Source organism: Hyperolius riggenbachi, chromosome 3, assembly GCF_040937935.1.
Source record: "Hyperolius riggenbachi isolate aHypRig1 chromosome 3, aHypRig1.pri, whole genome shotgun sequence".
Lineage (NCBI taxonomy): Eukaryota > Metazoa > Chordata > Amphibia > Anura > Hyperoliidae > Hyperolius > Hyperolius riggenbachi.
The window spans coordinates 41,911,338-41,936,250 of NC_090648.1; the positions used below are offsets into that span (position 1 = coordinate 41,911,338).

At 42.3% G+C, this 24,913-nt stretch overlaps 1 protein-coding gene across 1 annotated transcript; it reads left to right on the forward strand.

Annotated features, from left to right (window-relative positions):
• The first annotated feature begins 1,241 nt into the window (after nucleotides 1–1,241).
• Nucleotides 1,242–21,303, forward strand: LOC137562072 (transcription factor HES-7.1-A-like). Its single transcript, XM_068273410.1, has 4 exons — nucleotides 1,242–1,277; nucleotides 1,854–1,949; nucleotides 4,331–4,409; nucleotides 20,786–21,303. The coding sequence occupies exons 1-4, from the start codon at nucleotides 1,242–1,244 to the stop codon at nucleotides 21,301–21,303; spliced, it is 729 nt and encodes a 242-aa protein (XP_068129511.1).
• The last annotated feature ends 3,610 nt before the right edge of the window (nucleotides 21,304–24,913 follow it).

Below are 24,913 nucleotides of genomic sequence, written 5' to 3' on the forward strand. Positions count from 1 at the left end.
AAATGGACGGATCCTAGCAGAGTTGAACAGATCCTATGTTGATCAATAGGATCCAGTCACATTGCTCCATTAGATTAGATCCATTCGGCACATTATACTGACAAGTTCCTGTTTTAACAGGGAAACAACGCAGCGGAACAAAAAAGTCGTACTACACGTTACGGCGGCTCTATGTCGCCTACAGTGAGGTACAGGGAAGCATACAGACAACGAAAAGTATGCTTCCCTGTACGGTGTGCAGTTTGGCAGTAACTCGATGCGTGTAGTGCATTACCATAACGCAACACGTAACAACGCAACGGTAATGTCTCACTGTAAGCGTTGCATAGACTTAACACTGCAGTGTGTCGTTCCGCGTTGCAATGCCTCCATTACATCGCTCCATAGTGTCCAACTGTGACCGCAGCCTCACAGCCAGCTCACCATGACATAAATTAGTGTAAAAGTCTAAACTTAGTCAATAATGGTATTATGAATATATTGCCTCTGTGTATAGCCTTAGGATTATTTTGCGATGTGCTAAATATCGTTGTTTTTTATCAGTGTTGCTTGCGAACTTTCACCAAAGTGATTTTCATACCAAAAATGCCATTTTCGATTTTGCAAAAATATTTGTGAAAATACATTGTATTTTCGCAATATGGTTAAAGAAAATGATTTTTCTTTCCACTGTGAAATTTTGAAAAAAAACTTGGAAACTGTAATAGTTACCATGAAAATTCGCAAAAAAATGCAAAAATATTTCATGTTAACAACAAAATTGCAAAAAAAAAAAAAAAAATCGCAAACTTATTACAAGGTGATTTTTTGATAGTATGTTACATTATTTTCACAAAAACAAATGCAAAACGAATATCGGCATTTTCGCTTATCACTATTTTTTATAACCTTGTTGAACTCAGAATCTTTAAATTCACTCAACCATTATGTTCTCCGTCCATAAGCATTATTGATGGCTCTAGGAATGGCTAATTAGTACGCTCCTGTTAATTGTGGAGTGTGGATGAGCATCAGTCACAAGGAGGTTGGGTGCCTGAGCACGATTCGCTGACTCTGTTAGTGGGCTGTTCATTGTGGGACTGGAGGCAGCAGCAGTGGAACTGTTAGGGGGTGGAGTCAGTCTGTAAAGAGGAGGCTTGAGTACAATCAGGGGCTGAGCCAATGGAATAAGGAAGATGAGATAGCTCCTTGCCATTCATTCTACTCTTCACTGCTGGACTGTGTACAACAACACTGCCACAATGAGGAATACCTATCTCACTAGAGAAGATAAAAAGGTAAGATTGCCATATTAGGTCCCGTCTCACGCTCCCTTTGGGTTTATTATACACGTTTTATTTTTAGATTTCTGGCTTTGGCTTTTACTTGTTTAACCTTCTAAATGCCTTTTTTTTGGCTTTTCCTCAAACTGTAACTTTTTTTCCACTAAATGTATCTTAAAAGTGAGTTTTGTCAAACTTTTTAAGATTACATTAAAACCTCGTAGTTATAATTTTATATTTACACTGTGCTGATATTTGTTGATATCTGATAACGTTATAAGGCAAGACATTTGTGCAAGCCACTTATTCACAGTCATTTTTAGTTGTTATTTTTAGGGGTTTTATTTTTTTGTTTTGTTTTGGGTTTTATTTATTTTTTTCTAAAACTATACAATTAAAAACTATTTTTTAGTACATACCTGGATACATTTTGAAAGCTCCAAAGTTAGTTGCATTCTATTCATTGTGCATTCTAACTTGTTCTATGTTTTGAGTTTATATCATTTACTTTTGTACCCAACTGTTTTTGTGTGTGTGTGGATGGTCTACAAAGTTAAACTTAAACCTCATTGTGCTTTCTCTTCCCCGCAGCTCATGAAGCCGGTAATCGAGAAACGACGAAGGGACAGGATAAATCAGAGTCTGGAACATCTGAGGACACTTCTGTTGGAGGCTACTCATGATGAGGTTGGAGCATAACCTGTTCACTCTAGTTTTTAGATAATGGATAGGTACCATGGATATCCTGGACATGAAAGCCACAAGCTTACAATTGATAGATGTTAGGGCGTTGTTCAAAGGAAACTTCTACAGATCTCTGCAGACACAGAACTGAATAGTAAAAGGATGGACACCAGCAGTCCTATTTCCTGGGACAATTAGCATGTCAGTGTAGGGTAATATAGTCTTGTGAATGACCATGAGGATGTTGGCAAAGTGTGTACCTGGAATATACTGGAAGCCCCAGTTATTTTTGTGGTACAAGATTCCACAGTCATCATATAAGTGTCATTTTTTGTACACATTATTTGGACTCATTGGTTAGTCTCCCAGTTGACCTGATTATCATTTCATTCTTGAAGTTGTGAAGTTATTTAACTCATTTTAATTATGAAGATCTTATTTATCATGATTATTTCATGCTGTTTCAAGCATGTAGTTGTGAAGTTATTTAACTAGTATTTATTATCGAGATCTTACAGTATTTGTCATCATGGTTATTTTATGCTGCTTAATTCTTGAAGTTGTGAAATTATTCAATTTGTTTTCATGATTGAGATTGTATTCTGAAGTTGTCCAGAACTTGTTGGCCCCCTGGACATGATGCACTTTGTGCAGTAAGCCTGGCTCAACGGATCAACATTTTTTAACTATACGCTAATTGGAATGTAATGATTTTTTGTTTTATAGTATACTCTGATGATCTTTGTGCATTTACTGCTTTATAAAGGATTTAATAAGAGCCCTAAACACACTAGTAGTGTTGCAGCATTCCTCACTACAGTGGGGGCAATTAGCTGTGATTTTATTTTTGGATGTTGCAGATTATATTTGCCTTCGGATTGCAGCATTTTATACTGAAATGGGGCAATCAGTTGTGAATTGGTATTTGGATGTTGAAGATTAGATATGCCTGTATTAGAAGAAACCAGGAGTTATTCTGGAGATTACTCACGAATATCGGGGCTTTGCTATGAGTAGCTGTGTTGTGTATTTTTGGGGCAAACTATGACTAAAGAAGATATCATACAGTACTGTATATGTCCTACTGTCTTTTTGATTTTTTAACCACCTTTGGATATATATATATAACCTTTCCCTCCTTTTTTTCAATAAGCTGTAAGGCTTCACATGCATTAGAGTGTGAGCGACTGTGCAGGTATGATCCCACTGCCCTTGGGGCTTTCTGTGAACAAGGGAGCTTTTTGAGCTTAGAGAGGTAATGGATGAGAAGTGAGAATTGAAGGTAGGCACTACTGGGGCTGACCACCAGGGGGGAGTACTGAAATCCCATAAAGCTTCTCAAACCTGCCTATTCATCAGTTACACAGCTTAGACTTTTGCCACCCAAAATCATCACTGATGATCATTTTGGGTGAGAGATTCATATACAAACCTGCTGCTTTGCTCTTTACCAAGCAGCTAGTCCAGTTATGTGAAGATGGAATGGGGTTGGACACTGCAGTAAGAACTGGGGAGGTTTTTTTAGTATCTCTAATTGTAAATGACCAGTTTGCAGATCTAAAGGGGATCTGCACACAGTTCACAGTCACCCAAACTGATCATTAATGATTATTTTGGATGACGAAAGTCTAAGGTTTGGTGCACGTGATGCAATTTTCAAGTCAGATCAATGGGTTAATTGATCATTTGCATCATGTCCAATCTGCTCCTAATCGACAAAGGGATCGATTTTCAGAGTCTTCAAACCACAGTCATGTGTTGCAGACTTTCTGTAGCTGGACAGGAATATTTGTTGCTTACATAGGGATCATTGTAGAATGTTTTTTGAAAGCACAAAAGGTTACTGTAACCTATAAAGAATTTTTGAGCAATCTTCTGCAGCGTATGTAACTAATAATACAAATAATCATAATTATTGCGGTTATTAATATTATTTATATACTGCAGAATATCGTGCAATACTTTGTAGATGATCATCTTTTTCACTTACCTTTTTACTGTAATTTTATTATCATTCATAATAATAATAATAATAATAATACATAAAATGAAAAAACATACATGGAAAGACATTGCAAAATGGATAACTGCAACAATAATAATAACAGTTATGACAACACCAGTGCAGCAGAATATTGAAATATACAAATGTTTTCTGCAAGTAATTGTCATCAACTGTTTCGACTAAATAGTGAATAAAAATATATTTTTTTTATTTTAAAGTATAAAACTGTTTATTTTATTAATAGTAGTCATTTTTATTTTACTTCTCATTTACTTTCATAACAATAATAATTATTTTTTTCCCTCTTGTACGCACGCATTTTAGTTTGTGATTTTTTTTTCCGCTTTGCTAATGTTTGAAATCTTCCCTTTTTTATTAGTCCTTAAAAAATCCCAAAGCTGAGAAGGCTGATATTCTGAAGAAGACAGTACAGTTCTTGAAATTCTGTCATAATTCAGGTGAGCGTTATCCATTAAAAAATTGATAATAATGCAGACACAAATTCCTGATTCTCCACTGTTTGGCATGTACTGAGCATGCTATAATATTTATGTTTGATATACAAATCGTATACAATTGTACTTAAAACAAACTTGGGCAAATGAACCGGAGTATAAAACGAAGCTTTAGTAAGGGCCTGAGCACACTAACGCACTTCTGTCTGCTTCTGTTCACTTTTCAGCAAACTGTATCAGTCTGTAACATGTGTTGCTGAAAAACAGAAACGCTTTAGTGTGTTTAGGTCATAAAGGTTAACTTTAGTGAAATCTGCAAGTTCAAACTGTCATTAATACCCAAGATATGAACTGCTGAATTGTGCACAGCATTCATTAATATTAATAAGCTAATTGGCCCCACCCAAGCGGCAAACCAAAGCTTCTACAAAACAATTATTTACCCATTAATTATTTGCTGATTTGCTATCCCTAACTCCCATCTCTTTAGGTACAGACTAACCAGCAAGCTCATGGTGAACCAGAACTCATTGGAGTGTGTGAGGGGCTACAATGGTCCTATTATTATTATTATTTATAAAGCGCCAACATATTCCGTGGCGCTGTACAATGTAAGAAAACAAACAAGGGATACATAATGATACAGACAATGATATACATCAAATATGAACACTGATACAAGATACAGCACTGCTGATTACAATTTGATTTAACATGATGACTAAAATGTATAAATGTCTAACAGTGTGCAAGCAATTAAATTAATAACATTCCATGACACAAAAGGGTGAGAGCCCTGCCCTTGCGAGCTTACAATCTAAAGGAATGGGGTGGAAACAAGAGGTGGGGAAGTATTTAGTGCGTAATTAGGTTATTTAGTGGGTGCATGGCCTAAGCTAGAGAATATGGTTGTCGGAAAAGGTGGGTTTTGAGGGAGCGTTTAAAGATTTCAAAGGTGGGAGAGTGGCGGATGTGTTGTGGAAGGGCATTCCAGAGGAGGGGTGCAAAAAGCCCCCTTACTAAAATACTAAGGAAAACAAGAGTTAGAAGCTAAGGGCAACAATGGTTAATTTGCATATATTCAGCAGTGATGCACTGGGAGACATCTCCAGCTCACTCCAACCTGAATTATCGCAAATTCTTTCTGTTTTAAGAAAGCAAACGTTTGTTTTTCTTAACATCTTAGTAAGGGGGCTTTTAGGACCATTGTAGTCCCTTACACACTCCAATGAGTTCTGGGTCACCATGAATTGTTGGGTAGCATGTCCCTCTCGGTGTTACAAGCCCTACTGCATAGAGCCAAATTAATCCATGCCATGCACTGATGAGGATCAAACAATCCAAAACAGTCTGTATGCATGTTGGATTATTATGGCTCTGCACAATTTAACAAGCTGACACATCATTGCATTCCAGCGGTTCTAGAGGTGTGTTTAGCTTCTAAGGGTAACAATGGTTAATTTGCATATATTCAGCAGTGATGCACTGGGAGACATCTCAAGCTCACTCCAACCTGAATTATCGCAAATTCTTTCTGTTTTAAGAAAGCAAACTCTTGTTTCCCATCTCTTTAGGCAACGTTAGCTGGCTAAAATGGTAAAAGAATATTTCACTCATTATTGCTGCCCAAATTAAAGGCAAACAGAAAATTAAGTTGGCATATTAGTTTTAGATTGGACACTGCGCGTCAAAAAGTTTACAGAAGTTTACGAATGCTATCGTCACGCCTTCCCCAGGTAAATAATGGGAAATTAGAAGGGGAGGGGGGGGGGGGGGGGGACGACAATGCAGCTTCTATAGCTATTAGAAACCAGGAAGAAAAAGTGGTGCATGGTTCCCTTTAATGGTTGTAGCCCATGGTAGACAATTGGCTATGGTTAGTATCAGGCACTTACCGGATGGGCGGTTAAGGTTAGTCATTAGGTAGGGAAGTCTAAGGTTAGGCACTTACAAGGAGGGGGGAGGGGGAGTAGGCCTTAGGTAAGGAGAGTCTTCTTTTTATACACTTATGGGGGGTCAGGATTAGGCGATAGGTGAGGGGTTAGGGTTAGGAACCCACAGCAAAGGTTAGGCATTAGATGGGGGTGGTTAGGGTTAGGCACTTACAGTAGAGGGTTAAGGTTAGAAGTAATATATCAGTAATTTTAAATTATCAATATTTTTCAACCTCGATAAGTATGATAACTATGTAAAGTGTGAGGGCCAACTAGAGGTTTACATACAGTGGCATAGCAATAGGGAATGCAGAGGTCGCGGCCGCCCTGGGGCCCCTGGACTAGCGGAGCCACCTGGACCAGAGGGGCCCATTAGGGGCCTTTCTTCATCCATCTTGTTAGCTTTTCATTGGTGCTATGCTGATGTTGAACACCTCTATATGTGCATAGTGGTAATCCTTATTTCCTTACTCTACATACACCTGACACTGCAGCAGATTTTGTAGATTTTGGGGCTCCATATCAATAGAGTGCTTGGGGCCCCATGTAAAACTCATACTGGGGCCCCAAGCTCCTTTATTATGCCACTGATTACATAATGTACCAATTTACATTACGTTTTTCAAGATGTGTCTCAAGTACTAGTGACAGTTTTTTATTTGCTGTTTTCACTGAAGTGATTTTTCATTATGATTGTATATTATTCCTGTGCTCAGTTCTTTATTGTATAGGTCAGAAGTTGAAATTATACGGTAAGTATACATTATAAGATAAATATGTTAAAGTTCTAAATTCTTAGCTGTGTAATATTGCAATCAATGTGTATTACTGGTATTGCCCCCTGAAAACATCTGAGAACCCTCTGAGTGCCTGCTGCATACATATGCTTCAGATTGTGCACATGATCCATGATCTGACTCACATCTAGGATCTGTTGTGTGTGTATCAGGCCTAGATACTCTTCTCTGTAATCCATTATGTGTTTGCCCTATACCATGCCCGAGTCTGATTTACTGAATCAGTGAGCGGGGTATGGCTCCTGATGCATGTCATGTCATCAGGAGCCTCAGGGTGGCAGCATAGAGAGCACTGATGCCTGGAGGAAGAGGAGAGTAGATGCAGCATGGACTAGGTAAATATAACAGCGCACCCTGTGCTTACTCTGCTTGAAGAGGAGCTGTCAGCCATACGATCTCAGAAAAAAAACACATATATAAGTAGATAAATACTTGTTCTACTTGCAGCAGATATGAATTGCGATGTCCACGTTTTTGATTTTAGTGATTTTTCTACAGTAAAAAAAAAAATCCCTTCTTAGGATTTTCCATTTTAACTGTGGCTATCTTGAAGCCAATCCTGATGTCATTTCCTCCCTTACTCTCCTCTGCCTGATTGTGAATGCATTGCCCGCCCTCCTCCCATTCTTCAGGCACTCCCACTCAGTTCTGCAATAGAAAGTGCATTGTCTCAGCTGGAGAAATATTGGCCAATCAGAGAGGAACAGAGGCGTGGGAGGGGAAAACAGGAGGGAAAGAGGCTTCAGCCAATCAGGCTGCATTAGTTAAGTCTGAGGGGAAAGTAAAGAAGCAAAAAAAAAGACAACCCAGCATGCCCTGCAACTTCCTTTTTGCAGCAGATGTACCAAATAAGAGCCACAGAATCTGGGGAATGTTGTATTATGGATAATAAAACTAAGTGATTTTTTAACTGCTGGATTGCCTGGTTAGGATCCTTATTACTCGTTTACCAGATAAAAATAAAGAATTGATTTTTTATTTTATGCCAGATAGTTACGGGGGGAGGGGGTGTATGGGGGGTGTTCACTGCAAAAGTCTCAAGTCTCAGTCCATCCATGATGGGAGAGGGGAGGGGGGGTGTCTAGCTATGGCAGGGAGAAACAATAATTTTGCTCGGGAGGCCAGGCCATTGTTGTTACACCACTGGGTGATGATGCTGTTTCTACATGCAAAATACATGCACTTATGTTGTCTTATGTTTTCTAAACATTTACTCTGAGGCTACTTTCACACTTACCGCGTTTCCTTGCATCGCGGTACTCTCCCCCACCACAGCTTGACGCAAGGACAATGTAAGTCTATGGGGACTTATACGCTATGGCAACATGGTGCGGTGCGACTGAAGTAGCGAAATCATCACAACACAAGGCCGCCACAAACTCTGCAGTGGCTTACTGCATGTTCTGTGTCTACCGGATCATCTATGGGGGCATACGAGAGGAATCGGTGCCGGGAGACTTGGGGGCAGGATACAGCCGGTATATGGCTGATCCTGCTGCTGCACAAGTCCTGGCCGTGTTAAATACTATTCCCCCTCCAGGCTGCCATGGATGGTAGGGAATGAAATAATTCGGCTTCCCGCAATTGCTGGAGGCCGAATTATAGTGTTTTGTTTTTTTTTAATTTATGTTTCAACATAGCAAGTTTGTACAGACATATTGATCCATAAAAATATTTACAAAGAAATCCTTGCCACAGCACATTTCCACATAAATTTAAATTTGTCTTTAGAACAGTGCATGACTAAACATCTTGGCATAACCGTAAGGACTACTTATTAAGATAAATAGAAAGAACAAAATCTAAAATCCAAACCTACCTACAAGGTCCTACCTTTATTCCCCAGCTCCATCCAGTATCCCCCCCCCCCCCCCCCACTCCTCAGACCACGAAGACCGTCCCAAATCAAATTTCCAGTTTGCCTAAGAACCCTCCGATTTTCCCTTTTAGATACCATGTAGTCGAATTATAGTGTTTTAAAAGTAACTCCAGCTCCGTCTTCTGACGGCGCTGAAGTTACTCACTGCTGCGCCCAAGTCTCCTGCGCTGGATTCACTGTGTTCGCTATGGGGATATGGTAAGTGTGAATCCCTGATCCCAGTAGCGGCACGCAGGCACAGAGTGACGAAACTTCAGTGATGTACTTCCTGTCTAGCAGGGAATATACCACTGGGTGGGGGGTGGAGCTACACATATTACCCTATCGGTGCACTACGCTGCGGGGTAATATGCACTGGGGGAATGACGCAGTGTGATTGTCCTGCCCCATGCTCTGCTGTATTCTAGCTTTTATTTGGCAAATAACTGCAACTTTTTCAAAGTTTATTATATCAGAAGTTTACTATATTAGAAATGGTCATACTCAAGCACATACAGTGTACTATAGTACTGGATCTTAATTCAGTCATAACAGTAGTGAGTCATTTTTTCTTTTCAATGCTTTAGACCGTATCTAAGCTAAATCAAAATGCACTGTGCCCAATATGCAGGAATATGGATGCAATAATCAGGCAATAGCTTGGAAGCATAGGTCTCACCAGGTAATGCAGGTACAGCACCGATAGTGTGCTCCTCTGTCCAAATTCCTCTGCAGCCTTAATGATGCTGTAGCATTGCAGCCATGCACAAGCAAGTCACAAATAAGATGCAATTCCCTCAGTAATTAGGCAGCAGCTTGCAGAGGAAGCATAGGTCTCAGCAGGTAACGCAGGTACAGTACTGATAGTGTTCTATGTCCACATTTCTGTGCAGCCTGGATGATACTGTGGCATTGCAGCCATGCACAAGCAAGTCACAGATGACAGGCAATTCCCTCAGTAATCATGCAGCAGCTTACACAGGAAGATCTCACTGGCTGGTGCTTTTGAGGTAATCCAGGCAGGCCCAGAGTAGTGTGCAGATAGCAGGCAGGCTACAAGTGGTTGCCAGCCCGCCCACGGCTCATAAGTCTCAGACTGACGTATGCCCATTCTCCACTATAGCCGGATACAGAATGCAGATTGTGCAGAAATGTGCTAAATAAAGACTATAATATGACATACGTATGGTTGGATAGTGTACTGAAGTGTTCTGCCTTTGACATAGGAAATCAGTACAATTCAATAAGCCAGTACCTATACTGGCTGCAGCTCTCAAGTGTTTCAAGTCTGACAGGAAAAAAGCACTAAGCAAATGTTAGAAGTCCACATACAATTTCTATTTTTTTAGAACTTTAAAATGCAAACAATTTTCTTTATTGATTGTATTGTTTAAAAAATAATCCACCCTACACTATTTGATCACAATTTTCCACCACAGCCAAAAGATTAAAACATTTGATAAAATGGATCAATTCTTCTCAATCAAAAAAAAAAATGTATTCATTTAAGCAAGACTAATATATTTATTTTTAAACAATTCAGATTGCCTGGCTGTCCTGCTCATCAACTGCCTCTACTACCTTCAGCCATGGACCCTAAACAAGCATGCAGATCAGATCAGTGTCCCTGCAGGGGTCTGGTACAGGCTTCAAGGTCTAGAGTCAAGCCCCATACTAACGTTCAACTAAAGCAGGGGTCTCAAACTCGCGGCCCGCGGGCCATTTGCGGCCCTCGATACAATATTTTGTGGCCCTCGCCGGCAAAAGCTTCCTTATAGTTCGCTTCAGTGCTCCCAAGTAATCCGCCGCATCCCCGCCGCTAAACGAGGGCTGCAGAGCCCCCAAATCTCCCGGGGGGCAATCCGCCGGCATTTCCTGGAAGGGGCAGAGCTTTCAGCTTCAGCTCTGCCCCTCCTGGCGTCAATCGCCGCACGGATCTCCGCCTCTCCCCGCCCCTCTCTGTGAAGGAAGAATGAGAGGGGCGGGCAGAGGCGGCGATGCGCCGCGATTGTGAAATTCCTTATGCGGCCCAGCCTCATCCTGACTTTGCCTCCTGCGGCCCCCAGGTAAATCGAGTTTGAGACCCCTGAACTAAAGTCTTTTAAATGCACAATTATCAAACAACTTTTGTTGTTGAGACAAACTGTAACAGCTCAAAAAAAAGTTGTTTGTTATTGTTCAAACAACCGATAAGATTCAGCTCAAGTCAATCCAACAGTTGGATTGACTTGAGCTGCATCTTATCAGTTGTTTGAACAAAAACAACTTTTTTGGGGTTGTTTCAATAACAAAAGTTGTTTGATAATTGTTCATTTAAAAGACTTTTGTTGAGCGTGTGTATGGGGCTTCAGAGCGGAGCAGTGCTTTTCAGCGCTGCTAGATTTGGGCGCAGCCAGCGCCGCCATAGACTATAAAGGGATTCAGTCTATAGCGGCGCTCAGTGAGTAACGTCGGAGCCGTCAGAAGACGGAGCCGAGGTTGCTTAAAAGCTGGAAGCCGAATTATTTCATTCCCCCACTATCCACAGCGGCCTGGAGCGGGAATAGTAATTAATTCGGCCCAGACTTGTGCAGAAGCAGGATCAGCCATATAACAGCTGGATCCTGCGCCCAAGTCTACCAGCGCCGAATTCAAATGTACTCCTTCAGAGACCTGATTTGGTGGAGAAAGCGTGGTTCTGTTGAATGCAGATCAGGTGCACTGACTGAAGTCTGGCTGGATTAACCGCATGCTTGTTTCAGGTGTGTGATACAGACCCTACTGGAGCTATAAAGAGATCAGCAGGACAGCCAGGAAACTGGTATTGTTTAAAAGCAAATAAATATGGCAGCCTCTGTATCCCTTTCACTTCAGGCTCCTTTTAACCAAAACCTCTAGACTAACTCTAATATGATCTTAACACCGATATAAAGCCTTAACCTTCTTGGCGGTAACCCAGGCTCGGGGTGGAAAAAAGAAGCCAGAGGCAGTAATCCGAAGCATGAATCGGAGTTGCCGCCTGGAGGTATGCAGAGACAGTGCAGTGTGGCAGCGTTTCAGCTCACCTCCCCCAGGATTAGGACGCTGGAAGCCATTCTTCCCGTCCTCAGAGGCTCTGGATCTCTCAGGTCCCAATTGTCTTTATGAGACATACAGAGCGCCACCTGAAGGACAGAAGGAGAATTGCAGCGCTGGATCCAGAGTTGGTGAGTCTGCTGTCCCAACCCTGGCACACCCTTCTAATTACAGAGTTTAAAGAGTCATACATGTTGGCTTAGCAACATCTATAGATCGGAGCCATGGTGTATGCTATATGACCCAGGCCCAAGGGGTTCTGTCAGGTTGCCCTTTTACATTAACGTGTTCTGTGTTCATTTGGTCTGTCTAACGTGTCCCATGTGGTCTCTTTGTCTGGAAAATGTCACTTTATTCATTAAGTTTTTGTAACATGGACGGGTGGTCACTCAACCTATGTAACATGTCCCTTTGGCCGTTCAGTATATGTAACACCACATTGTGGTCAGTTGGCTTCTTTAACATTCCCTAGTGGTTATTGTGCCAGGCCATGTATATGTGGGGAACCACAACTGGCCGTGACTGAGATATGTACCGGGGGACACAGTGGAGGAACGGAGGGGCACAGGACAAGGGCGATGAAGTCCATGGCCGGCATTGGGCTGGAGGAACCCTCGGGTAAGTATAAAAGCTGCCAATTTAAACATCTATGATACACTTTAACCAGTATGCTGTCCAGCTTGGCCACCCCCGTATGATCCCATATGCCTTGGCCAGCGATCAGCCTGGTGTATCAATGAATACATTTGCTGAGAGCATTGTTTTCCCCACTCAATCCACCCACCACGTGACATCATTCCCGTGCCACTCCGTCCCCCCACTCTGCATAGCGAAATAATGCGTTGCTAGTCTGCAGTCTGTACAGCCTCGGCCCTGCAATGTCATTATTATTATTATTATTTTTTATTTATATAGCGCCAGCATCTTCCGTAGCGCTGTACATAATACAAACAAATAATAGGGAACAAATATACATAAGAAATACAAGACACTGTACAGTCATAACATTGTATAGAATAAATACAGATACATACATAGTTGATATGTAGTTGGTACATGTACATATGTTAAAATAACATCAGTATGAGAAACACTAGGAGGAGGTCCCTGCCCTTGCGGGCTTACAATCTAGAGGGTAGTGGGGAGGAAACAAAAGGGAAGGAAACACAAGGATTAGTGGGTGAGCCTGTGTGCCTTCAGTGCTGCCTATAGCCAATTATAGGCTTGTCTAAACAGGTGTGTTTTCAGAGTACGTTTGAAGGTTTCCAGACTCGTGGCATGACGAACCGGCTGAGGGAGGGAGTTCCAAAGGAGAGGGACAGCCCGTGAGAAGTCTTGGATGCGAGAGTGAGAGGAGGTGACTAGGCTGGAGGACAAAAGGGTCTCCTGTGAGGAACGGAGGGTCCGGGCGGGGAGGTATCTGGAGATTAAAGAGGAAATGTATGGAGGCGATAGCTTGTGTAGAGCTTTGTATGCAAGTGTGAGAAGATGTCATCCGAGGTCCCAACCCCTACATGCCAGTGAGTTATACTGGGCATCTACCCATTCTTATCAATCACTGTGGAATCACAGCACCACATAGGATGCCACAGTACATTGAGATCTCCAGTATTATCCTTCTTCTCATTCATCTCAGAGAAGAGACAGTGGATTACTCTCGCAACATTGGCGAAAGGGACTCATTGCTCCTCTTAGCAGAACTGCACAGGGAAGTGTTCATTCAAAGTTTCAGTAAGCAGAGACAATCCCCTACAATACTATGTGGCTGTCATGTGACCTGTGATGTCACTTAGGAGGCCTCAGGAAATCTACCCTAAAGTGACCCCGGTCAATAGGGATGCTCATTCGGATTCCGCGGAAATGCAATTTCCAAAATTCCGATCGGAAATTGCATTTCCGCATCGGAATGCGGAAATCGGTAATGCAAGTGCGTTAGGCGGATTTCCGCCGGAAATTGCGGAAATTCCGTCCGACTTTTAAGGGGAACTGAAGAGAGAGGTATATGGAGGCTGTCATGTTTATTTCCTTTTAGACAATACCAGTTGCCTGGCAGCCCTGCTGATCCTCTGCCTCTAATACTATTAGCCATAGCCCCTGAACAAGCATGCAGCAGATCAGGTGTTTCAGTGGTTCAGACTTATAAGTCTGATCTGACAAGACTAGCTGCATGCTTGTTTCTGGTTTTAATCAGATACTACTAGAGAGATATAGACCAGCAGGGCTGCCAGGCAACTGGTATTGATTAAAAGGAAATAAACAGGACAGCCTCCATATACCTCTCTCTTCAGTTCCCCTTTAACATTGATTTTCTCAAAAACTATAAGGTCTTTTTGAAAACTTTTTTTTGCATCTTGTTCACAAGATCCAGTTTAATAACTCCTGAAAATTTGGTGTTTCTAGGACTTATGGAGGCTTTGCTATTAACCGCTAAAGTCAGCGGATTTTTACTGTAATGTAAAATGCAGAAAATCTGCTTCTGCCTATTTTCTGCATTTTACATTACAGGAAAAATCCACTGACTTTAACGGTTAATAGCAAAGCCCCCGTACGTCCTAGAAACACCAAATTTTCAGGGTTTATTAAACAGAATCTTCTGAACAAGATGCAAAAAAAGTTTTCAAAAAGACGTTACAGTTTTTGAGAAAATCGATGTTAAAGTCGGGCGGAATTTCCGCGGTTTCCGGCAGAAATTCCGCATTGGAATGCGGAAATTGGTAGCGGAAAGCGGAATCGGTATTTGGCAATGGCGGAATGCGGAATTACAGCGGAATCGGAAATTGGCATTTCCGACCATCCCTACCGGTCAAATGTCAATTGGTGGAAATCCTTCCCTGGACACATCTGAATAGAGAAAATGTATGATACTTTATCATTATGTCATCTGTGACACCGGCAATGTGTCCCACTCTCTCCCCAACCCAGACGCCTGGATATCAGTACAAGAGTCTGGGAGCGCGGAGCAGCAGCATGGGTTGCTCTAGCTATGACTACTAGTGTTAGTATTCCAATTCGGGATCCTGCATTTGGAAACCCTAATGATGCTGAACACCAAACTTCAGCGCCTAAGCTCATGGCCAGGGTCCTGGGAGGTCACTCCTGCCTTGCTTCACGTGACTCCAATGCTTCCTCCTTCCTCCTTGGAGGAAGCATTGGAGTCACCTGAAGCGTGATGTGGACCACCACCTCGTGACTCTGTCCACTAGATTGGGTTCTGAAGTGCGGTGTTCAGCATCATTTGGGTTTCGGAAGGCAGCATCCCGAATTCGAATACTAACACTAATGGTAACATCGCTGCATTTCGTTTATTCAATCTTTTTTAAGTGGAAGCCTACCTACAAATCATTGGCCCTCCATAAAATCTTTGATGAGGCCCCCCAAAGTTCACACCTTTTCCTTTGGTGACCTTCACAGCCTTGTGGCCCATCTTGCAAGGGTCATAAAACAAGTGTGGCCATCATGACCTTCACACAACACATACCACGTGTAGCAACAAACACACCTGATCTGAAAGATAGATTCCTCTATCAGAGGGAGTGGAAGTTAGAAATTGGGGACCCCAAAAGCTCTGGCCCCACTGCGTTTTCAGGGACAGTTCCCCTATAGTTAAGACGCTTGATTTGGAGTAGTCTGGTCCAGTTAGCGAATTATCAGCAGGGGTGCTCGGATACCCCTTTTTAAAATCCGAATTGATTCGGATCCAGATACCCAGATCCGAATCCAAACTTTTTGGTATCTGAGTAAACTCAGATATCTGAACCCAATATTTGGCCGGATTCGGATATCCGGATAGAAAACCGGAAGTGACCTGAAAATGGCTTAAAATGCTTCCAAAGGTATCTTTAAATGGCAAAAACCCCTTTCGGAGGTCTGTCTCTCTTTCTCTTTCTGGATGCCTTCGAAAGGGATTTTTGCCATTGAAGGTGATCTTGGCTTCTGCTCGGATATCTGAACTAATTATCCGCCCGGATTTCGGATTTCAGATGGGAAATCCGAGTTTGCTCGGATAGTCTATTCGGATTTAAAAAAATATCCGAATTGCTATTCAAAGTTCGGATAGTGGAAAAAGTTTGGATTATCTGGGTAGTTCGGATATCCGAAATCTTGCTGAGCACCACTGATTATCACAACTTATTTAACGCTCAATGCAATGATCACTAGAGGTCAATTTATTCAACAGAAATTTTCCTTTAAAAACTTCCTGGTAAAGCATGTGATTGATTCGTTGACGTGAACTGATTTGTAAATTTGATTGGCTGGATGTAAAAACATGTGGTCGTGTCTCACTCTTGCTTCCTAAAGTTCCCAAAGATGTGATACTTTGGTCTGTTAAACGATCCTATATTGGCCTACCGTTTCCTGACCAAATGGAATGACTGTTGGGTTTATTGTGACCAAGAATCAGGTGGTCACAATGTAACCACTACAGTCTACCGGCAGTGAGGCACCACCTTAGCACTCTGCTCATTGACATTTGTTGGCTGAAGCAGGGAAAATAGTCATTACAGGGTCCATGGGGTAGTCTACACATTAAAGCGGACCCGAGATGAAAAACGAACTATAACAAGTAACTTGTCTATATATCTTATCTAAACTTTAGATAGTTTACACAGCAAATATAGCTGCAAACAGCTTTAATAGAATATGATTATTTCTTCCTATGATACAATGACAGCAGCCATGTTGTTTGTAAACATTACACAGAGGCAGGCTTATCTGTATCTTGAGCCATCAGCCTAATCCCCCCTCCTACTCCCTCCTCCCCTCTGCCTCTGAAATCAATGGCTAGTAACACCTCCTCCTCCTCCTGCCCAGACTGAGCTCCCATGAGCCCTTGCTACTGCCAATGCTCTCTGAAAACCTGTGGGCGTGGTTTATTTAGTTTATAGGGAATTTGAGTATTGAAACAAAAAAAAGTATTTGGCTTGAGGAATGCCCTATAAACAATAGGAAAGGAACACAATTATGCAATGAGTAAAAGATCATCTCGGATACACTTTAAGCAGACAATAGGTTCTTTCTTGCTTACCATCTGCAGACTTAAAATGCAATAAGCAAAAGTGAGACTTGATCACATGATTCTCAATCATCTAATTACAGAGTAAGACACCTATTTTCCAAAAGTTAGCCAGGAGACGTAGAATGTCTGGTAAACAAACGGTCACACACAATAACAATGTTTATTTTCAATTCAAAAAATAAAATTAATTTTCCTGATTGATTGTACCATTAGAAAATCTGTGTTAAAGTTTTCCCCAATTCTGAAAAACAAAATTATTGAAAACGGAAAAAATTGCTTGGATCTATAAATCAAGATATTGGCAATTGCTATAGCTTACACCATTCAATTTATACAAAAACTGGTCAGAAAAATCAGCCCCTCCCAATCTACTTTTATTGATAAAATAAATTAAAAAATACATTACATTGTTTTGGTACAACCAATCATTTTAATTTAATTGCCATAAACTCTGAACTTTTTATTGTGACATGTATGTGGCCACTAGGGGCATAGCAATAGGGGATGCAGAGGTAGCAACCCGCATCGGGGCCCTTGGGCCAGAGGGGCCCTTCCTCAATTGTATTAGCTCCCTATTGGTCCTGTGCTCATAATAATCCCTTCTATAGATGCTTTGAATAGTGGTAATCATTAACAAGCTGTTCCCCATCCCCTTCTTGTACCTCTGACACTGTAGTTGCCATTGGCAGATTTTGGTGCGACGTATTAATTGTCATGTATAGATTGCTTGGGGGGGCCCAATGTAAAACTTGCATCAGGGTCCACAGCTCCTTAGCTACGCCACTGGTGGCCACCTTAAATATCAGGCTTTCTAGCAGCAACCAACCAAATAAATTGGGGTCAGTCTAAATTTTCCTAAAACTGTACTCCAGGCACACATAACCATCTAACACAGGCTATAGTTGAGTATTTATTTAAAAAATTATTTGATTCCTTATATATAGCTAGTATAATTATCTCTGTTATTTCCTGATCAGCAGCAGCTGTCAGACTGTCAGACTAATGCTTAGTATACACAATTTTCTGTTAGATTTACCCGCCAGATCAATTTTTTTCAACATGTCCGATATTAATTTTGATAATTCGATTGATTACCGTTCACTTTTATGGAAATCGGAAAATCGATCGAAATTAAGATTGGACATGTTAAAAAAAATCGATCTGGCAGGTAAATCTAACAGAAAATTGTATCATGTGTAGCTAGCATAAGAAGTGTGGGTGTGTGTGGGGGGGGGGGATAGCACTGTGCTATTGTGCTGTCTTAAGGTGGCCATACACTGGTCGATTTGCCATCCGATTCGACCAACAGATAGACCCTCTCTGATCGAATCTGATCAGAGAGGGATTGTATGGCCACCTTTACTGCAAACAGATTGTGAATCGATTTCAGCCTGAAACGGATTACGATCTGTGGAGCTGCCGCTGCTGCCGTTCCTTCCCCCCCCCCCTCCCCCTGCATACATTACCTGCTCCGGCCGGCGCGAGTCCCCGCTGTCTTCTTCTCCGCTCCGGCTCCGCTCCGGCTACTGACCTTCCTGTCCAGGGGAAGTTTAAACAGTAGAGGGCGCTCTACTGTTTAAACTTCCTGCTGGGACAGGAAGTTCTATGTAGCTCTGGAGCCCGAAGCGGAGAAGAAGACCAGGGGACTCGCGGCGGCTGGAGCAGGTAATGCGACTGAGAAAAATCTTCCGCACGGATGGGTTGACGGGAATTTACGGGAACGATCGATTTCGGACGGAAATCGATCGTTCTGTCAGTGGTGTGCGAGGCGATTTCACAGTCGTTTCGATCACTGTGATCGAATGGCTGTATATCGGCGGGAAAATCGTGAGGTGTATGGGCCCCTTTACACTGAGAGCTTCCTCACTGGAGGAAGAGACCACAGTGGTGACTCATCAGAGTGCTGCTGCTCTGCACAGCCCAATCAGATAGGCATGACCCATCTATGATTTGTGGGAGGGTCCAGGAGAAAAAGTCATTTCAGGTTTCTGGTTGGGCTGTCAAGAGTTGTCAAGAGCTATCAAGGACTGTCTAGGCAAAATTGTAGATCTTTTAGCAGGTAAGGGATTTAACTTATGCTTTTATTTCCACCTGTGGGTTAGCTGTACACCTGGAGTGAAGCTTTAAAGATAGTTTTTCTAGTTTCTATTTTAGTTTTATTGAATTATTCAGATGTAAAATAATGTTTTTTGTTTGCTTAATTTGAAAAATATGAAATATTACAAATGAACGCATCCATTTTTTGGGGAACTTTGCTGGTCTGACAGCCTTTTTACTAAAATATAGGCAGTTGTGGCTATTTGCTTAACATCATAGCAGTAAAACAAGGTATTTTACTGTTTATCGGTCAAAACTAGAAGGTGGGGCAAAAATAATTTGTAATATTTCATGTTTCTTATTTAAAAAATCAATAAGATTTTTAACACAATAAATAAAATACATTACAGTGCCTAAAATGTAAAGGGAACCTGAGGTGAGTGCCACAGACCCAGAACAAGCAAGCTGATCAGATGTTTCTGACTGAAGTTTGAATAGATTAGCTGCATGCTTGTTTCAGGTGTGTGATTCAGATATTATTGCTGCGTGAAAGATCAGCAGGATTGCCAGGCAACGGTCATTGTCTAACAGCCGCCATATCATTCTCACCTTGGGTTCACTTAAAATTAAACCTAGGCAAGAGGAAAAGAGCTGTATCAGTAGAGGTTGCCGAAAGTGAAAATTGCATATCTAACTTTTTAGTGGTTCTGGAGATTGGTAAAAAAATACAGTGGCAAGTAAGATAACTGAGTACCTAAGCTTCCCTTCTGGTCAGTGATGCCGTCCATTAGATTAAAGGACCAATAGGGAAGCTTGAAGGTCAACATTGAGGGACTTCTTCCCGCCAGACTCTGGTAGACTTCCTCCCGACACTCTTGGAAAAAATAATTAATGTATTTAGTCTTCCGCTGACCATATCTCTGTAACAAAAGAAAAAAGTCAGTAGGCCACCTCTAACCATGTCCCTTTAGAGGAGTGTTTCTCAAACCTGTCCTAGTGACCCCCCAACGGTGCATGTTTTGCAGGCAACGTCACTAATGTATCAGCTACATGGAATCCACCTCACTGAGACACTAATTACCCCACCTGCGCATGGGTGAAGTTGCCTGCATAAGATGCACCATTGGGGTGTCATGAGAAACAGGATTGACATACACTGCTTTAGAGTAAAGCCTACTGGGATGCTGCCATTGCCGACCTGTAAGGGCTGGTCTCTTCACCGAGCGCACGCCGACACTTGCAGTGATGCAAGCATGCATCTGAATCCCTGTGAGGATTTGGGTATGTGATGCAGTAAAATGCAGCATGCCGTCCGAATCACCCTGGCATGCAATTCGGACGGCAAGGCTATTGGCGGAATAGGCAGCGCTTCCCCCGTTCGAATTGCTTGAGAGGGAAACGCTGTGGACTCCGCAGCAGTGGAAATAGGCCCTAAGTGCTTGTCTACTGGCTGCCATTTGAACAAGTATGCAGACCAGGTGTCCTAATCTTAGTCTTACGCTGCTTGTTTCCTACCTGTTCCCGGTCAGTAACTCAAAGTCCTGATGCCTGGGGTAGTTAAAAAAAAAAAAAATTCAGCAGTGGCAGGCTACACATTTTTCCTAATTCCTTTTAAAAATAACAGAGGATGAATAACGAGTTTTCTGATGAGATTTTCACAAACACGTTTTTGTTTTTTGTAGGGCCGGATGAAGTCAAAAAGTCTGGGTTTAAAGGTGGCTATAAGGAAGGACTAAGCCAGGCTACCAGCTTCTTGAACGCTGCTGCCGCCATCTGTGAGAAGAAAAGGGACTACGTGGTTGGAAAATTATGCCAACATATGGAAGACAAAGGTTCCAGCAACTGGGAGGAAGCCTCGCCTAATGACTCTTTCTCTGCGAACCATAACCAGCTCACACCAAGTCCTCCACAAATTCCAGGACTCCCAAAAGACTCTTTAACGGTGCACTCTGAAATCCGTCCCTGTCAACCCTTCCTGCACTGCCTGTCCCCCTCAAGCCCGTTGGAAGCACCATCATTAGAAAAGGTCTCACAGCCCTCAACAGACAATGGCCAAGCCCCTTTTGGACAGCCCCAACAGTCTTCCACACACACAGGCCAAGCCACCAGTTCCAGAAAATCTGTACAGCGGACTCTCTTCCCCCCTGCTGACCCCTCTCCCCCAGTTACCCTAGCCCTTGTGTGGAGGCCCTGGCCATAGGTTTTTTTTTTATTTATTATTTGTGTTTTTTGTAAATACTTCTTGTAAAGCTAAGTTATATCTTTGTGTCTTTTTGTACTATTGTCCCAAGAATGCTACCTGCAACATTGACTGTAAATTAAAATTGTACAAATGATGATGCCTGTGTTGATCATATCTGAGTAGAGAGAGAGTCACTATTGGATTTTCAAGTTAAAGGAGAACTAGCAGGCTGCAGCATTAGTTGTTATCCAGTTTTTATTGTGATATTTGACTTATACATTTGGTGAAATATGCTAAATACCTGCAACTATGTCGTGATCACGTGATTATGCCTAGTGCCAACCAAGATGCATGCTGGTTGCAGGCAGCCCCAATCTGCTTCTCTGTACTTTGAAAGTGAAAAAATGTGGCTCAGAAATAATAAAATTCAATTTGCTTAAAGGGAAGGTTCAAGCAAAAAAAAAAAATGAGATTCACTTACCTGGGGCTTCTACCAGCCCCATGTAGCCATCCTGTGCCCTTGTAGTCACTTACTGCTGCTCCAGTCCCCCGCTGGCAGCTTTCTGACCTCGGAGGTCAGGGCCACATTGCATACATTTTTACGCATTCCAGCTAGTGCAGGAACAAAAATTTACGCGTTTCACCACTAACGCGTAAAAATGTATGTGTTAATGATCCTGCACTAGCGGGAATGTGTAAAAATGTATTTGGCCCTGACCTCCGAGGTCAGAAAGCTGCCAGCGGGGGACTGGAGCAGCAGTGAGTGACTACGAGGGCACAGGATGGCTACATGGGGCTGGTAGAAGCCCCAGGTAAGTGAATCTCATTTTTTTTTTTTTTGCTTGGACCTTCCCTTTAACAAAGGAGCAATCCTTAGTACAGTATAAAGATAGTAAGATAGATTGAAAGGTGGCTTCTGAATTCAGAAAATAAAATAAGACTGAAAGAGAGACGGGGCCTTCATTCAATTCACTTTTTCTCCAAAACTTTCTCCTAGGAGATAATTTTCATCTTCTGTTTAAAATAACTTTTCAGCACTCTGCAATTGAAAAATTATCAAAAAGTAAAAAAGTGCTGTCAGTTTTAAAAATTATAATTAAAAATACTACATAAGAGAAAATTTAGAAAAAAAAACACAAATTGAATAAGAGAAAGGAACAGAGGTGATGTTAAACATTATATTTCACTAATGTTATTTTTGACAGTCAATACTTTTCTTATGTTTCTTGATATTTTTTATTTGAATGCTGATCATAATGCTGTTCTGTGTAATGTTTGTGTATTCTTTATATATAACTACAAGAATATATTTTTACATATAAAGATTCTGGTCTGAGTGTTCTAGTTATTTCTATGAGGGGTTACAAATTGATATTGTGGCGAACAGTGGTCTAGAAACTCACATACGGTAATTGACTGAGATGTAACGCTTTGAGGAAGCCTCAAGTAAGTCCGGATTTCCATTTTTTCTTACAGGTCAAGGTCCCTTCAAGGACCCTAAATAAGTAATGCTGGGAATACACGATGCGTTTTTGCGTTCGTTTTTGCCGTCGTTTTCACTTTCGTTCGATTCTACTCTCGATTCACTGCTCGATTCTCCTCTCGATTCCTTATCTTTTCTTATCAATTACATTCACTTGAATGAGGAGAATCGAAACGAAAGTAGAATCGACCAGATCCAACAGGTTGGAATTTATCTATCGAACCCATCTATCTAAAGTAAAAACTTAACGTGTATTCCCAGCATTAGTTACCCTATATTACATACAGGGATGGTCGCAGTCAGCCAACTTCGCTACGCTGGAACTACGCGTAGTTTTACGCAATTACACTTTGCCAAACTACGGCTTCAAAATCAAATATTCGCTTTGTATGCATTTCGTAGACTACGCGTTAAAATACGCAATTACGCGTAGTGTGAAGCGTAGTGTATGCGGATGCTTATGCTCGCCTGCAGAAAATGTTACGCATTACGCAACCATCCAGATATGTTAGTGGCATCAGACATGTCATACTAGCATCGCTGTTATGACAAGTCTGACTCCTGTCCAGTCATTAACTCTCTGGACTCACAAGAAACTGGAACTCTAGAAATGATAAAACAACTAGAATGCAAGTTGTATTCAATTGCACTAATGTAGCATATTCACTTACAAAATGGATTGCACACAAAATAGTTTTTTAGAAACCCTTTAACCAGCGATGAGGTCTCCCCCGCTAGAAAGGGTCCCTACTCTACCCAAACCACTCAGCAAGTTTCTGTACAGTGTCCGGAAACGTTGTGCATACGGTAAGTTTGCATTCCAGGAACTGCAAAGACATTGAGAGGAACAGACATGTAAAACAGATCCTGTCTTTAATATAGGATCCGTAACACATCCGTAGCAATCTGTTCCATGAATTGGATCGTTTTCTGGTCTAGTGTGAACCAGGTTTTAGGCCAATCAAATTTAGCTGGAATTTTCTATTTTTGACGTTCCTGAGATTAACTTGAAAAATTATGTTAACTACTTTAGGACCTTGATGATTGAAATCTACACCCTGTTTTGATGGCTCTCTGGCTGCCAGGGCGTAGAATTCAATCCACCGATGCCGCGCGTTCTCGCCGCTGTCTCCCCGCCGCAGCTCACTCGCTCTGCCATCTCTATAACGGCAGAGCCCTGAGAGCGGGTCTGGAGCTGATTTCATTGGCTGCTGACCCTGTCTATCGACGTAAGCGGTTTCCATTGGCTTACGTTGATAGGGAAGGTCAGGAGCCAATAAAAGCGGCTCCTGACCGGCTCACAGGAACTCTGCCATCATAGAGACGGCAGAGTAGGTGGCCCAGGATCCCGACGTGCGGCGGTGAAGGCGATTGCAGCGGGTAACTGCAGAAATACTTCGGTATTCGTCGCTATTCCGCCGTTTCTTGTACCAGTGGTCTCTGGTCTTTAAGGGGACAGAGACCGCTGGTACTTAAAGGAATACTTAAGTCAGCTAAAAAAAAATTACTTTTACTCACCCGGGGCTCTCCTCAGCCCCCTGCAGCTGAACGGTGCCCTCGCCGTGTCCCTCCGATGCGCCTGGACTCGCCGGCGGCCACTTCCGGTTTGGCCGTCACCGGCCGACAGGCTGGGAACGCGGTCTATTAGCCGCGTTCCCGGCCGCAATAGCATTATAGAGGGCGCTATTGTGGCCGGGAACGCGGCTAATCAGCCGCGTTCCCAGCCTGTTGGCCGGTGACGGCCAAACCGGAAGTGGCCACCGGCGAGTCCAGGCGCATCGGAGGGACACGGCGAGGGCACCGTTCAGCTGCAGGGGGCTGAGGAGAGCCCCGGGTGAGAGTCCAGGCGCATCGGAGGGACACGGCGAGGGCACCGTTCAGCTGCAGGGGGCTGAGGAGAGCCCCGGGTGAATAAAAGTCATTTTTTTCAGCTGACTTAAGTATTCCTTTAAGTGGTTAAAGTTTTTTTTTTTTTAAATGTTGTGCGTAGAAAATGTAGAGAGAATTGTTAATACGGTGTTACAGTAGAATCTTGTTAAAGTAAACTCTGATAGAGTAAACCTATGGCTATAGTAAATTCAGTTCCTAGGTTCTGACTATCATTGGGTGTTTGAAATTGGCAGTATGTGATACGAAACCTGAGCA

Bases quoted from the DNA above. Each gene is read 5' to 3' on its own strand.
- LOC137562072 (XM_068273410.1), top strand. From the start codon at position 1,242: ATGAGGAATACCTATCTCACTAGAGAAGATAAAAAG. The intron at 1,950-4,330 runs GTTGGAGCATAA...CTTTTTTATTAG, and splicing joins TGGAGGCTACTCATGATGAG to TCCTTAAAAAATCCCAAAGC. The intron at 4,410-20,785 runs GTGAGCGTTATC...TGTTTTTTGTAG, and splicing joins GAAATTCTGTCATAATTCAG to GGCCGGATGAAGTCAAAAAG.